Consider the following 13,523-nt stretch of genomic DNA (forward strand, 5'->3'; position numbering starts at 1 on the left):
CCCGCTCTAGCTCAATGCACTAAATGCTTCCATATTATGGTAATTGTTTATTAGGGGATCTCTTCCTTTTGAGATTATTAAACTTGCGTCGGTACACATTACCAAACTACCCTGATCCTGGGTTGGATCTACATTATCTTGTTCGAGAAAACTGCCCAAGTACATTTGGAATTCTTTCTCTTGGCTACCTCTGCCACTTTGATTTTTCCAATTTGTGTAAAGCTTTAAGTTATTGATGAGTAATGTACTACCTTTTTTTGCATGTCCTCCTGTCTTATTTTACCATATGGAACAGCTACTGTTAGCGGGCTTATACATTACTCTCACCAGTGTCATTTTCCCATTGTTATTTCTGATCTCCACCCATATAGATTCTACATCATCTGATCTAAAGTAATTTCTTGCTAAGGTACTTGTTCTATCCCATACTAACAGAGTTATCTACCACCCTTCCCTTCTTGCCTATCCACTTGAAAATCACACCCCCGAGAATTTAGTTCCCAGCTTTGATCTCCTAACCAGTAGAAAGTGGATGAAGGCAATGGTTTCATTTGTCTGTTTGTTTATGAGCCATATTTCTGAAAAACTAATGTATGGGTCATAGTGAAACGTAGTAAAACAGGATTTGACCCAAGGTACAATTGATTAGGCTCTGTTAGAAATATAGATCCTCATCCTGGAATTTTCTAAACCATCTGTTCGATTTGGGAGATGTGGAAAATATTTTTTTTTTTCAGAATCATAATGTGAATTGTCTCTGCTGCTGTGGTGGATTTTGTCATAGATGCCAAAATGTGAGCAAGGTTTCAGAGCCTATTGGTGATATAGATTGGCCTGAAGTCACCTCAGTGAGATTGAAGTTTTAATAGAAAGTTTAGTTTTTTTTTCAGTTTTGTAGTTGCAGTGCATTAACCAAGAGGGAAGAACTACCTAATGTGTAATTAGATTTACTGCAGCTTGGGACACCTGGGTTGAAATCCCGCCTGCTATGAAGGTATGTAATGCCATTTCTGAACAGGGTTGGTAAAATATCTAGCAGCATCATGCACTTTGCCGAGTGCCATCTTCACTTGTTTTTCTGTGATACTTCTCTTGAAAAGCCACCTCATGGATCTTTTGTGTACTGCATTTGGCAACTTGAGTTGTCTTTACTGTTTTTATCAATAAGAATTGGATTCAGAATGTGTGATCTATACAGGTTAGTTTAATTATTACTTTCTCCATCTGGACTCTACTGCTTTGACTATACAGTTTATTGTTCTGCTTGTTTGGTAACTGTTCTGCGTTAGCTTGCTATGCTGAGCATTAAGTCAGTTCAGATTCCTGCATTTCTTTCAAGTTTATCCATAGCTACTTCAAGACCCCTCATGACATGCATCTTTGCACGTTTTTTCCTTCCGATGCGCAGCATTTAAAATTTTAATTCAGACAAATGTTATCAACGTCTATACGTATTTGCTCCTTATAATTTCTCCATACGTTTCTGTGGTTTTTGTAATAGTTCCCATTTACACTTAGTTCCTCCTCAAACTATTGTCCTTGTAATTAAGTTGAATATTTTTAATAACCCCCTATTCTTGGAGAACTTTAATTAGTTGATAAGATGTAATGAAACTGAGATTGACATATGCATATTTTACTGTCATTTGTGGTTGAGTTCTGGGTTGGATGTATTGGTTTGTCGTGTGTATTCGGAGTCGACAGTTGATTTTTGAGGGAAAACCTACAATACCCATACTTCCAAGTGAGAAGCAGTTACCCAGAGTTCCCAGGGAATAACCGAGAAGGCTCAAGGAGAGAACATTTTGGATTTCGTTTGTGCGAGGAGTTAGTTGAGAGAGAATATGTATTAGAATGGAGAAGTATTTGCATAAAGTAACATGCCAAGTAGATATCCTTTTAAAAATAAGAGTTTAATTAAATTATTTCAGAATAAGTTTGTATAAAGTGTGGCGATACAGGTGGTGAAGGGGAAATGAAGTTAATTTTTTGAAGTTTCAAAGAAGAGATAAAAAGGGAATTGGAGCTGCCGCAAAGATCATATAGGAAGAAAAATTAAATCAGGAACGTAATAATAATTAAACAGTTATCTGTTGCAGCAGATGAGGTGAAATTTTAATCACTTTGAGCCAATAACAATATTATATCAAGCAGAATTTCTTTGAAATGAGCTGGGTTTTGTGCGAAATGTAATACTTTTTGTTCTCGGAATTGCAATAATATTTGGAAGCTGTGGCAGGTTGTACTGGTTCCACATTGATTTCTACTATATGTTTAAAAATCTTTAAAGGAATAGATTTTTTCCTCCTGTTTATCTTCATTTCTGTTCATAACTTTCGATTTGCTTTATTGTTAAAACAAAGACTGTAATAATGATTGTCTATGCTTTAGTAAAAGATCACTTTGGTTAAAAAATTTAAAACACTTAGAATAATTCCTGCCAAGCTCCTCTAAGGAACCAAATTTGTCCAGTACTCCCACCAACTGGATATCTCCCCATACCAATTGGAGCCATGAGATCAGAATACAAAGAAAAGTACCAACAATGTTGGATTAACTGTTTTGGCAAGTTCCTTATGGGTTGGTAGCAACTCTCCAGGAGGTTCATGACCTTTGTAATGAAGTAGTTGAACAGTATGCAAATAGGCCATGGATGTTGTACAACTGTGAGATGCAAGCAGAGTGCAACCATGTGCCTTGCGTGGACTGGCTGCCTCGACTCTGGAGGAGGGATGAGAGCAACAGGGAATTGCTAAGAATGAGCATAGTTACCAAGGCTATTGATGGATGTCAAATGAGTCTTGTTCAGGAGAGGAGAGTTTATAAATGTTTTAAATATTGTTAAAACACAAAAGATACCAAGATATTAATTTGTCCAGGTATCAATGAGTAATATATAGAATTATAGCACACATGGCCACTTCTATTTTTTCTGATTCATTTAAAAAGATGTTTTCTGTCAAAAAAAGCTTGAAAGCTATTTTAAAATAAATCACCTCTGTTATTGGATAACAAAGTGTGAACAATGGAGATGGGCAAAAGGAGGAAACAACATGAAAGAGCAAGGCATGAACAGTGAGTAGAAGGGAATTGGGAGGAAAAGCTTTACAAGTATGTTTGTAAATATATGCTGAAGTACATGATACAATAAAGGTATCACTGTGTGTGCAAAGTATTTCCATAGTTCTAGTAAAGATATAACTGTGCAAATTATGCACAGGTAGTTCTAGTTATTAGAACTCCAAGTGCAAATCGAAATCAAAGATATAGCTGCTCAGTACAAATTTTTGCAAGCAAGTTATTATATTCAAATAAGAAATGCAAGTAATTTTCTGGTCTTGTAGTTTTTGTATATTATTTTGTAGATTTTCTATACAACTGATCTTCACTATACATAATAACAACCATCAACCTATTAACAGATAGGCAAAGATCATGATTTGAAACTTAAATTCGGAGTACAAAATATTATGCATTTTTCTGACGGAATTTTGTGCTTTTGTACCAGTTAGGCATTATCACAGTCCAACAAAGAAATTTCCTCATGATTCCTCAGTGCATCTTATGGATTAATCAGTTGCATGTGTGTTTTGCTGTACTCAAATACAATTTTGCCATACAAGGGAAACAGTGCAAGGAGAAAGTGAGGTCTGCAGAGGCTGGAGATCAAAGTTGAAACTTTATTGCTGGAACAGCACAGCAGGTCAGGCAGCATCCAGGGAACAGGAGATTCGACGTTTCGGGCACAGGCCCTTCCTCAGGAATGAGCAGAGAGTGTTCAGCAGGAGAAGATAAAAGGTAGGGAGGAGGGACTTGGAGGAGGGGCGTTGGAAATGTGATAGGTGGAAAGAGGTCAAGGTGAGGGTGATAGGTCGGAGTAGGATGGAGGCGGAGAGGTCAAGAAGAAGACTGCAGGTCAGGAAGGCGGTGCCGGGCTGGAGGGATTCGGCTGAGACAAGGTGGGGGGGAGGGGGGATGAAGAAACTGGTGAAGTCCAAGTTCATCCCCTGTGGTTGGAGGGTTCCCAGTCGGAAGATAAGTGCAAGGGTTCTTTTAGTGCTGGGCAACATTGCAGTTCAGCAAGCTTCTAACTTTTAATCTTGGAAAATTCTCTGTGTAGTAAAAATGCTGACTTTCTTAAAATTTGACATGCCCTACAATTTTTTATGTTCGGTACATGACCTTTGTAATGATGACTGGGATCCTAATGTATTGTTTCTTTGTATCCCATTTATTAATTAGTAAAGAAGTAACTTGCAGTTCGAAGTTTCCTTACACTTAAGGACATGTGTACTCCAGAGCCAATGTAGGTAAATGGAGCAGACAGTTTGCATAACAATATTCCATTAATAGTTGTAAGATAAATAACCAAATAAGTATGATTAAAGAATAATTATTGGCTAGGATGCTCAGAACAACTCCCCGGTTATCTTCAAATAATGCTATAAGATTTTTTTACATGTATAGAGAATGAGGTTTTCCTTTAACTGGAAAGATTAGGTCAAATGGAATACAGGGAGAACTAGCCATTTAAATACAGGTAGAAGTCAGAGGGTGATGGTGTAGGGTTGCGTTTTAGACTGGAGGCCTGTGACCAGTGGTGTGCGACAAGGATCCACTTTGTTTGTCATTTATATATATGGATATGAACATTGGAGGTGTGGCTAGTAAGTTTGCAGATGACACTAAAATTGGAGGTGGAGTGGACAGCAAAGAAGGATATCTCCAAGTACAAACGGTATCTTGATCAGACAGGCTGAGGAGTGCAAATGAAGTCAAACTTCGCTAAATGTGAGGTACTGCATTTTGGAAAGGCATATCAAGACAGTACTTTATACACTTAATGGTAGGGTCCTAGGGAGTGTTGCTGATCAAAGAGATCTTGGAGTGCAGGTTCATAGTTCCTTAAAAGTGGAGTCGCAGGTAGGATAGTGAAGATGGCATTTTGTATGCTTTCCTTTATTAGTCAGAGCATTAAGTAAAGGAGTTATGAGGTCCTGTTGAGGATGTACAGGATATTGGTTAAGCTACTTTTGGAATATTATGTGCCATTCTGGTCTCCCTATTGACTGAATGATGTTGTGAAACTTGAAAGGGCTCAGAGAAGATGTACAAGGATGTTGCCAGGATTGGAGGATTTGAACTTTCGGGAGTGGCTGAATAGGCTGGGGCTGTTTTCCCTGGAGCGTCAGAGGCTGAGGGGTGACCTTATTGAGGTTTATAAAATCATGAGGGGCATGGACAGGGTTAATAGCCAAGGTCTTTTCCCTGGAGTAGGGGAAGTCCAGAACTAGAGGACATAGGCTTAGGGTGAGAGGGGAAAGCCTAAGGGGCAACCTTTTCATGCAGAGGGTGGTGCATGTGTGGAATGAGTTGCCAGAGGTAGTGGTGGAGGCTGGTACAATTGCAACATTTAGAGAGTACCTGGACAGGTATATGAATACGAAGGACTTGGAGGATATGGGCCAAATGCTGTCAAATGGCACTAGATTAATTTAGGATATCTGGTTGGCATATGGACAAGTTGGACTCGAGAGTCTGTTTCCGTGCTGTACATCTCTATGACTCTGTTTAATTTGAATGGGAGTATGTCTCACAAATCTGTACAACTTCAGTACTGCATTAATCGTATTGGGCTAGATTATTTCTCCAGGTCTGGATAAATATGACTTTCCTTATGATCTTGTGCCCTCTTGAAGTGTACTTGATGCGCATTGTTGAGATAATCAAGCCTCCACTACAGGAATTAAAATATTGACCATCATGACATTTAGAGCATGAAAGAGAAAGTGTTGTTGGAGTTGTTATTTAGCATTTGCAAGTTTTGTTTCAACCTGACCTGCAATTTGTTCCCTCTTTTGAAAAACCATGGATCTTCTCGGTAATCTGTGGAAATTGGTTTGCAATATTATGGCATTCCATTTTATTGAAAACTGTCAACTGAAAAAATTGATACTAATGAGATGTGCTGTTACAACCGTTTCAAGCATTGATCTCCTCGACATTTGAGTCATCAGATGTAAATGAGAGTGATTAATAAGACTTTTTCTTTTCTGAATCTTTTTAATTTTTTTGGCTTCATCACCTGATAAAAACTTTCCACTGCTGAAATTGAGAACATGGTTACCATAAAGTGTTATCTCAACAGAGTATTTCCACTTCCTGACCTGCTGGCCCAGACAACCTTATCATGAAAGTAACACAGTGATAGAAGTTCACTGGGGGTCCCTTTTCTTGAATTTACTATTTATCCTTATGGTATAGTAACTTAATAAATTTATTATCTCATGACCAATTTTGAAGTTTGGTCACCGGAAGGATAATTGTAATTTGTGCCCTGCATGACCCTTAAATTATAAACCGCTTAAGTGTTATTTGCAAAAATGTCTTAGATTTATAATGTTTAAACATTACAGAGCTGGCCATTTAAGAATATTCATCCACCAGCCAGATTTACTTAACAAACAGCAAAATTATTGTTAGATTATTAAACAAAACATATCGCAACAACCTTTGTCTTTATTTAATATGTTTCAAAATATGACAATATAAATATATATCCTTTTAAGTAACCAAACATGGGCATCCACCAATTACAGAAAAAAAATAAAGAAACTTTCTCAGAGATTATCTATTTTACTACTTGAAGATAAAAGGATAAGATGTGACATATTCCATGTGGCTTTTGATCTGGTATCCTGGTACATGCATACAAATGTCACTAGACGCATGTGGTTGTCCTTGGTAACTTTTTAAATGCTGTTCATTTAGGAAAGGTTGCAAGGAAATCTTCTGGAAGTTTCTGAGGAGAATGGCTGCATGAGTTTTCAGCTGTCACAGTTAACTGTCCAAATGAGCTGCTCAGAATATTCAAAAGGCTTCTCTCTTGGCAAGCATCAACCAAGTGAACACAAATCACCAAATAATTTCAAAAAACCTCACTTCTGACAACCATAAACTCAGATGTGTGACTTCCAGTAAACAAGTACAAGCAGTTAGCTTAATTCATGTGTCTTGACGTCACTCAGCATCTTTGTTTAAAAAAAACAGAAGTCTCCTGCAGTGTCCTGTCCGTGATCACTTCCAAAAGAAAATTGGTCCAGGTATCATGCTAGTACTTCACATGAAACAATTTTCACTTTATTTAGACACAGGTCCTCAAAAAATATTAACAATGGAAGCACCTTCATCACAATTTCAACTAACTGGAGATAAATGTTTGATGTATGAAATAAAACAAGTGAGAGCATGGGTATTGAGAACGTGGAAAGAAGATATTTGCTAATTGGCCAGCTGTATCTGTTGGCCAGATACTACACTACTCTCATCTGGTTGCTCAATTTGAATCCATAGACGCTACTCATAGGTATTATTCAAACGTCTGTTGAATGTTCAGTATACCAACTGACAGGCACTGCAATCGTAGCAGGAAGAAGCCTGAGACAAATGGAAATTTAGGAAGAAGTTGAAAGAAGTAATCTGTTTGAAATGTTGTTAATACTTACTAGAAGAGTTAAATGAGTTTCGAGCTATTCCAAAGTTATTGAGATTATTAAATATACACAATTAATAGTGATTTTGATAAGTTGCACTCAAAACAAGTCTAGTTTTTTTTCTGTAATGTTTAATGTGATCTCCGTATTCCTAATGGGATTACAACAGCTTGTGGGATATTTTATATCAATATTGTGCAATTCTGAATGTGTTTTTAATAAAGAAATGTAGAAGTTTATTATTAAAACAATTGTTATATCTTTCTCTCAATTGCAAATTCCTCATTGATCCAGCAGCTACTGCTTCTTTCTCCCACCACTCTTGTCTTCTGGCTAAAATGTGGTTCATCTGTCAGTATGTTTCTATAAAGCTCATGAGTTTTTGTTGTCTGCTGAGAGAAAGTAAATGTTTATTAGTCTTGAAAATAAGCTGCCATAGAACTGCTAAATAAATTTATTTTAGATGTATTTTCTTCATGTTAAACATTTTAATAGTTAAAAATACTCTGGCTCTGCTGAACGTTGTGTTTTCTTATTTTTGCATTCTGGGAGAGCCATGATGCAGTTTGCTTAGACAAGAATGGGAATAACGCCAGAAGATAATGTTGGCAAAAATACCAGTTGCATAGTGGGTTTTCACTTGTTTTCTGCCAAAGTCTATGCTCTGCTTACAAACATTAATGTGAGGTTAATGTGTTAAAATGTAAGCTATTGAATGCAATATTTGTTTATTTTAAGATTTTTCCTTTTAAAAACAAATTAATCTTTTATTATTTAAAAACACACCACCTTTTTCTGCTATTTGTTTTGCTGCACAGAGCACTCATTGCCCAATCAGGCTTTTCTTCGTCAGCAGGAGGTTACTGCAGCCAGACCTACACCACTGCAATTACTTGACCATTTGTCGATTTGACTTTTTCTTAAGTGCTTGCTATTTTTTTTACTGCAGTGAAAATGTGGATGTCTACTGCCTTCATATTGCGGAGGACGATGGGGAAGTTGATGGAGATTTTCCACCATTAGATTCCAATGAACCTATTCACAAGTTCGGCTTCAGCACATTGGCACTAGTTGAGAAGTACTCACCGCCTGGGCTGGCAACGAAACAGTCTCTCTTTGTTCGGATGTAAGTTTTAAAAAAAATTAACCTTTTCACTTTGAACCCACCCTTCATTTTGTCATACCCTGTTTTGTTATTGCAAAACACAAGTCTATTTTAATAGGTTTGATAAGTTTAATCAGTTCTATATGAAAACTGTTATTTCTTAAAATAGAACTAATTCATTGCATACCCTTTTTCTCAGCTATGCAATTTTTGAACTTGATCAAAATAAACCAATGTAAAAACTGCAACGCAAATTGCCTTAGTTTTTAAAATCATATAATCTGGAGTTGACATTCCATGCAAGAATAATTTGTGTGTTATTTTGCTACAAATCATATTTACATAGCTTCCCTTTGCAGTGTTTATTTTAACCATTCTTGTCTCCCAGAGTACTGGAAAATTCTCATGAGGGTCTCTGCAGTTGATATTTACTGGTCGGCAAACAGTTGCACAATTCTTTTCTTAAAGATTTTAAAATCATCCTTTTGATTTGATTCTCAATTACAATCACAAAACTGAGATAAACATTTGTTGCATTTGATTTTAATTGTCCGTAGTATTGGTAATTATATAAAACCATCACCTATGTCATGCCAGTTTTAATTCTGCATAGGTCTTTGGAAAGTGTTGATTAGAACTACACTGTTGATATTACACGTGAAATAAAATTGCAGTGCCACTGGCAAGTTAAATAAATTGATGAAGAAAAACTACCAAGGCACTCACCAAATAACACTGTTGTGGTTCTGTTCGCCGAGTTGGGAATTTGTGTTGCAGACGTTTCGGCCCCTGTCTAGGTGACATCCTCAGTGCTTGGGAGCCTCCTGTGAAGCGCTTCTGTGATCTTTCCTCAGGCATTTGTAGTGGTTTGAATCTGCCGCTTCCGGTTGTCAGTTCCAGCTGTCAGTTGCAGTGGTCAGTATATTGGGTCCAGATCGATGTGCTTATTGGAGTGTTATCCAAATAACACGCTTGTTAAATTAACAATTTCCTGTTATAAATTATATTTAAAATTGAAAAATAATGGTAGATGGTATTAGCTCAGTATTTTTATTCCTGCTATTCTTTTGCTATTACCCATGGAATGTTCTATGAAGACAAATCTGAAATAAGCATAACCCAATACAAATATTCACTTGTTTATACAATTAATTGTAATCAATAAAGATTGCTTTAACTTTCACCTTTAGAGGATAAAGTCACATGAATTAACATTGTTAACCAAGTAGAAAACTTTGAAAATATAGTTTAAAAATATAGATTTTGAAACTTACTTTTTGAAGTTTCAACAAACTTGAAACTGATTTTTACTAATACAGCCTAGAAGACTAGATATAACCTATTACAACATTAATATGTTGAAGATACTTGTAAGTTTGTATGCCACTAAATTGTGAACAAATAGGAAGGTGCTTTCGGGATAGCAAATTTATTCAATCATTTATTAACTTAATACCCTTTCAATTAACTAAATATGTTTTGCTGCAGTATCTTTTTACTTTATAAGTGTTGTTGAGCTTTGCTTTATTTTGAGAAATTAGATAATACAACTGTAATGTCTTTTTATGAGCCAAAGTGCTTTGTTATTGCCTTTTACTGTGTATTAGTATTTGATCTGGCCGCATGCCAGCTGCAGATCCTGCCCTTTTACATTTTTGGAGCATTACAATAGTTTGTTATTCTAAGTCCGGGTTGTTGTTCCAGTTCAGAAATTTTACATATGGACTTAACATAGATTTAGTGGGAGCAAAACTGACATGGTTTCCTTTTTGGCAGGAGATTCTGTCTGGGAAAGGAACTTTTTTTTAGATTGCAACATTTGAAGGATAACATGCTGTTGCGTCTATATTATACTTCTGAAGTGAGAAATAAGACTAGTCTTGTCACTTTGTTTTGTAGTCCTCATTTCAAATTCAATGTGCCTGCAAATCTTAAAAGAATGCTTTTAATCGTGAAGTGTCAGGATTAAAACTTGAGAAGAACATTGCTTAGCCTACTGTGAACTAAATAATGCTTCTGAGAAAAATAGGGAAAGTAATAATCTCTTTCACACTTTGCTGGCATAGTTTGATTGCTGTTCTGCAAATGAAATATTTAAAAATGGTATCTGGGTTCTACTGACACAGTTTGTGTTCATATCGATCTCCGAACTTGAAAGGAACATGAAATTTCTAAGCTTGAATTTTGTGTGTTGAAATTGAGCTCACTTCCTCCCTCACTAATTTTCTATTCATATCTGCATGTTCTTTAGTTGCACTGTAGTTATTTACATATATTACATAACTTTAAAAGCTGAATCAGATTTATGTATGACCATAATAAGATTCAAAAGCTGCATACATAGTAAATTTATTCAATTCATTTTTATTTCACTCTGGTTTTCTGTAAAAGAAAATTCTAAGGATTAAATTAATTTGGTGTAGCAGTTGATGAATTTCAGTTTGTAGTTCCAGGAAAGCTGACAGGGAATCATCCTCATTTGCACTTTTAATGCTAACTGAGGAAAAGAGGCGAGAGGAAAGTAGTTGCCAATGGAACTAAAATTAAGGGCTGATTTTTGAAGATAAATATCTGGATATCTATGTGAGTTGATGCACTTGGGCAGGACAAAGGACACAAGGGAATACATGGAGAGTGGTGGGTCTGTGGGAAGCTCAGAGGGACCTTGGTGTGCATGTAAACGAGTCCCTAAAAGTGTCAGGACATATAGATAAAGTGGTATGGAAGGCACATGGGGTACTCTGCTTTATTAGCAAAACCATAGAGCAGGGAGGTTATGCTGGATCATATAAAATGTTGGTTAGGCCATAGCTAGAGTATTATGTGCAGTTCGGGAATCCACGTTACAGGAGGGATGTGATAGTACTGGAGTAGGTGAAGAGGTATTTTACGAGGATGTTGCCTGGACTGCAGAGTTTCAGTTATGAAGAGAGATTGGACAGACTGGGATTGTTTTCCTTGGAGCAAATGGTTTTGAGATGTATAAAATTGAGAGGCAAAGATCGTGTAGACAAGAAGAAACTTTTCCCCTTGAGAGATTGGTGGCCACTGGGGAAAAAAGTTAAAGTAAAGGCAGACATTTTTGAGATGAGAGGAGAAGCATTTTCATCCATCGGGTGGTGGGAATCTGAACTCACTGCCTGTAGGGATGGTAGAAGCAAGAACTTTTAAGAAGTATTTGGATGAGCACTCATGATGCCAAGGCATACAAGGCTGTGGGCTAGGTGCTGGAAAATGGGATGAGAACATCAGGTAGTTGTTTTTGACTCGTGCAGACGCAATTGACCAAAGGGCCTTTTTCAGTGCTGTAGATCTCATAACTCTGTCATAGAGTTATACAGCACAGAAACAGACCCTTTGGTCCAACTTGTCCATGCTGACCAAGTTTCCCAGACTCGACTTGACTGTATTTGTCCCATATCCCTCTAAACCTTTCATATTCATGTCCAACTGTCTTATAAATGTTGTAACTGTACCTACGTTTGTGTGTGGGAGTTTTTTGGGTCAGTGATATTAACGAAAATCTGATTTCTGGGAAAGCACTGTGATCAGGCACAAGACAGAGTTGCTTAATGTGCACTCCAGGAGTTGATGGATCTTTGCTTTTTAATAAAATATTCAGTGAATCCATTTGTATGTACACTGTTGGAGGTTTTTCCTCCTTTTGGGAGCCAAGATAGGAACAATGCAGATACTAATTTGGGCAATTACCTACCTGAACTGTTAGAGCACTATAAATATTCCACAACCACCTGATGAAGGAGCAGTGCTCCAAAAGCTAGTCCTTCCAAATAAACCTGTTGGACTATAACCTGGTGTTGTTTGATTTTTAACTTTGTACACCCTAGTCCAACACCGGCATCTCCAAATCATGAGTTCTTGTTGGTGATTTTATTTTGAAGTGGATGATCAAGAAGACTTGCTCATCTTGGATAAGTTTTATCCTTTTTATCCAAATCCTGAAATGTTGCAATATTAATTTTCCACTGCATCCTTCCAGACCTTAATTGTGACTACAAAACATTAAACCGTTAAAATCAACTCTGCTCAATCTTTTCGGCAAAGTGCTCAGTGGTGTGCTAAGAAAGTTGTGCGATTTAGCTGTCTTGAAACTTGTAACAGTCGTTCTGGAGCCAATCATTTATTTAAATAATTTGGGTCTTTAGAGGTACAGCTTTCAACTAATGTTGGGTTGTGTGATTATCCATATACAGAATGAAATAAAATTCAAATCATTCTTGTGCGATTATGATAGATTAACGTTTCAAAAATTTAGAAATTTAAATGTGAAGCAAAAAAGATTTTGATCTTTGTCAAGCAAAAATTATATTGTGTTAAGCTGAAGGATGCAGTTTCCTTTTTTAATATTCAGTTGTTCTTGGTGATTTCAGTGCTTTTTTGCATAATTTTCATTTTCCTTCTGAGGGTTCCATTAGCAATTGATTCTAAATAAATCTAACTCAATTTTAGTTGTTTCTCACAATAGAATTATATTCTCTTCTCTCTAAACTGCTCGAGTTGTATCGGTAATTTTGCTTCAAATTGAAGGAATGTGGAACAGTAATAGAATTGCAGAACTTGGCTACTTTGTGAATACAAGTGGGAAAAGAGTACTAAAATGAACAGCATAAATGTTTAAATCAGATTGTTTCTTGGATATTATTTCAATAGGAAGTATTTTAATAAGAAATTGTTGTGGAAAATGTTGGTCAAATTTGTGCCAATTAAAACTATTACACACTTCAGTTTGAGAGCAAAGCTCAGCAGTTGTCAGCAAAGGTAGTTCTTGGTGTGTGTTTGATGCCTAGTTTAATGTGGTTAGCTGTGCAAGATGGTGGTTATCATGACTGGTAAATAATTGAGTTTGAATAGGGAGAGAACCCTCATTATCCTCCACCTGTGCCCAGCTGGAGGGGAGGGTTGAG

At 36.6% G+C, this 13,523-nt stretch overlaps 1 protein-coding gene across 5 annotated transcripts in view; it reads left to right on the forward strand.

Annotated features, from left to right (window-relative positions):
* mapkap1 (MAPK associated protein 1) overlaps positions 1–13,523 on the forward strand; it is a 331,754-nt gene that overhangs the window by 142,104 nt on the left and 176,127 nt on the right. For 3 of the 5 annotated variants that reach the window (XM_087998416.1, XM_043720203.2, XM_043720206.2), the window contains one exon: positions 8,443–8,619. The exons of the other annotated variants lie outside the window; for them this stretch is intronic. In XM_087998416.1, coding sequence (XP_087854542.1) covers positions 8,443–8,619 — 177 coding nt within the window. The remainder of the gene's footprint in view (positions 1–8,442; positions 8,620–13,523) is intronic. 5 annotated transcript variants of the gene reach the window in all.

The sequence above is a fragment of the Chiloscyllium plagiosum genome, unplaced genomic scaffold (assembly GCF_037043375.1).
Source record: "Chiloscyllium plagiosum isolate Xiang-an unplaced genomic scaffold, Cpla_swu_hap1 HiC_scaffold_21, whole genome shotgun sequence".
Lineage (NCBI taxonomy): Eukaryota > Metazoa > Chordata > Chondrichthyes > Orectolobiformes > Hemiscylliidae > Chiloscyllium > Chiloscyllium plagiosum.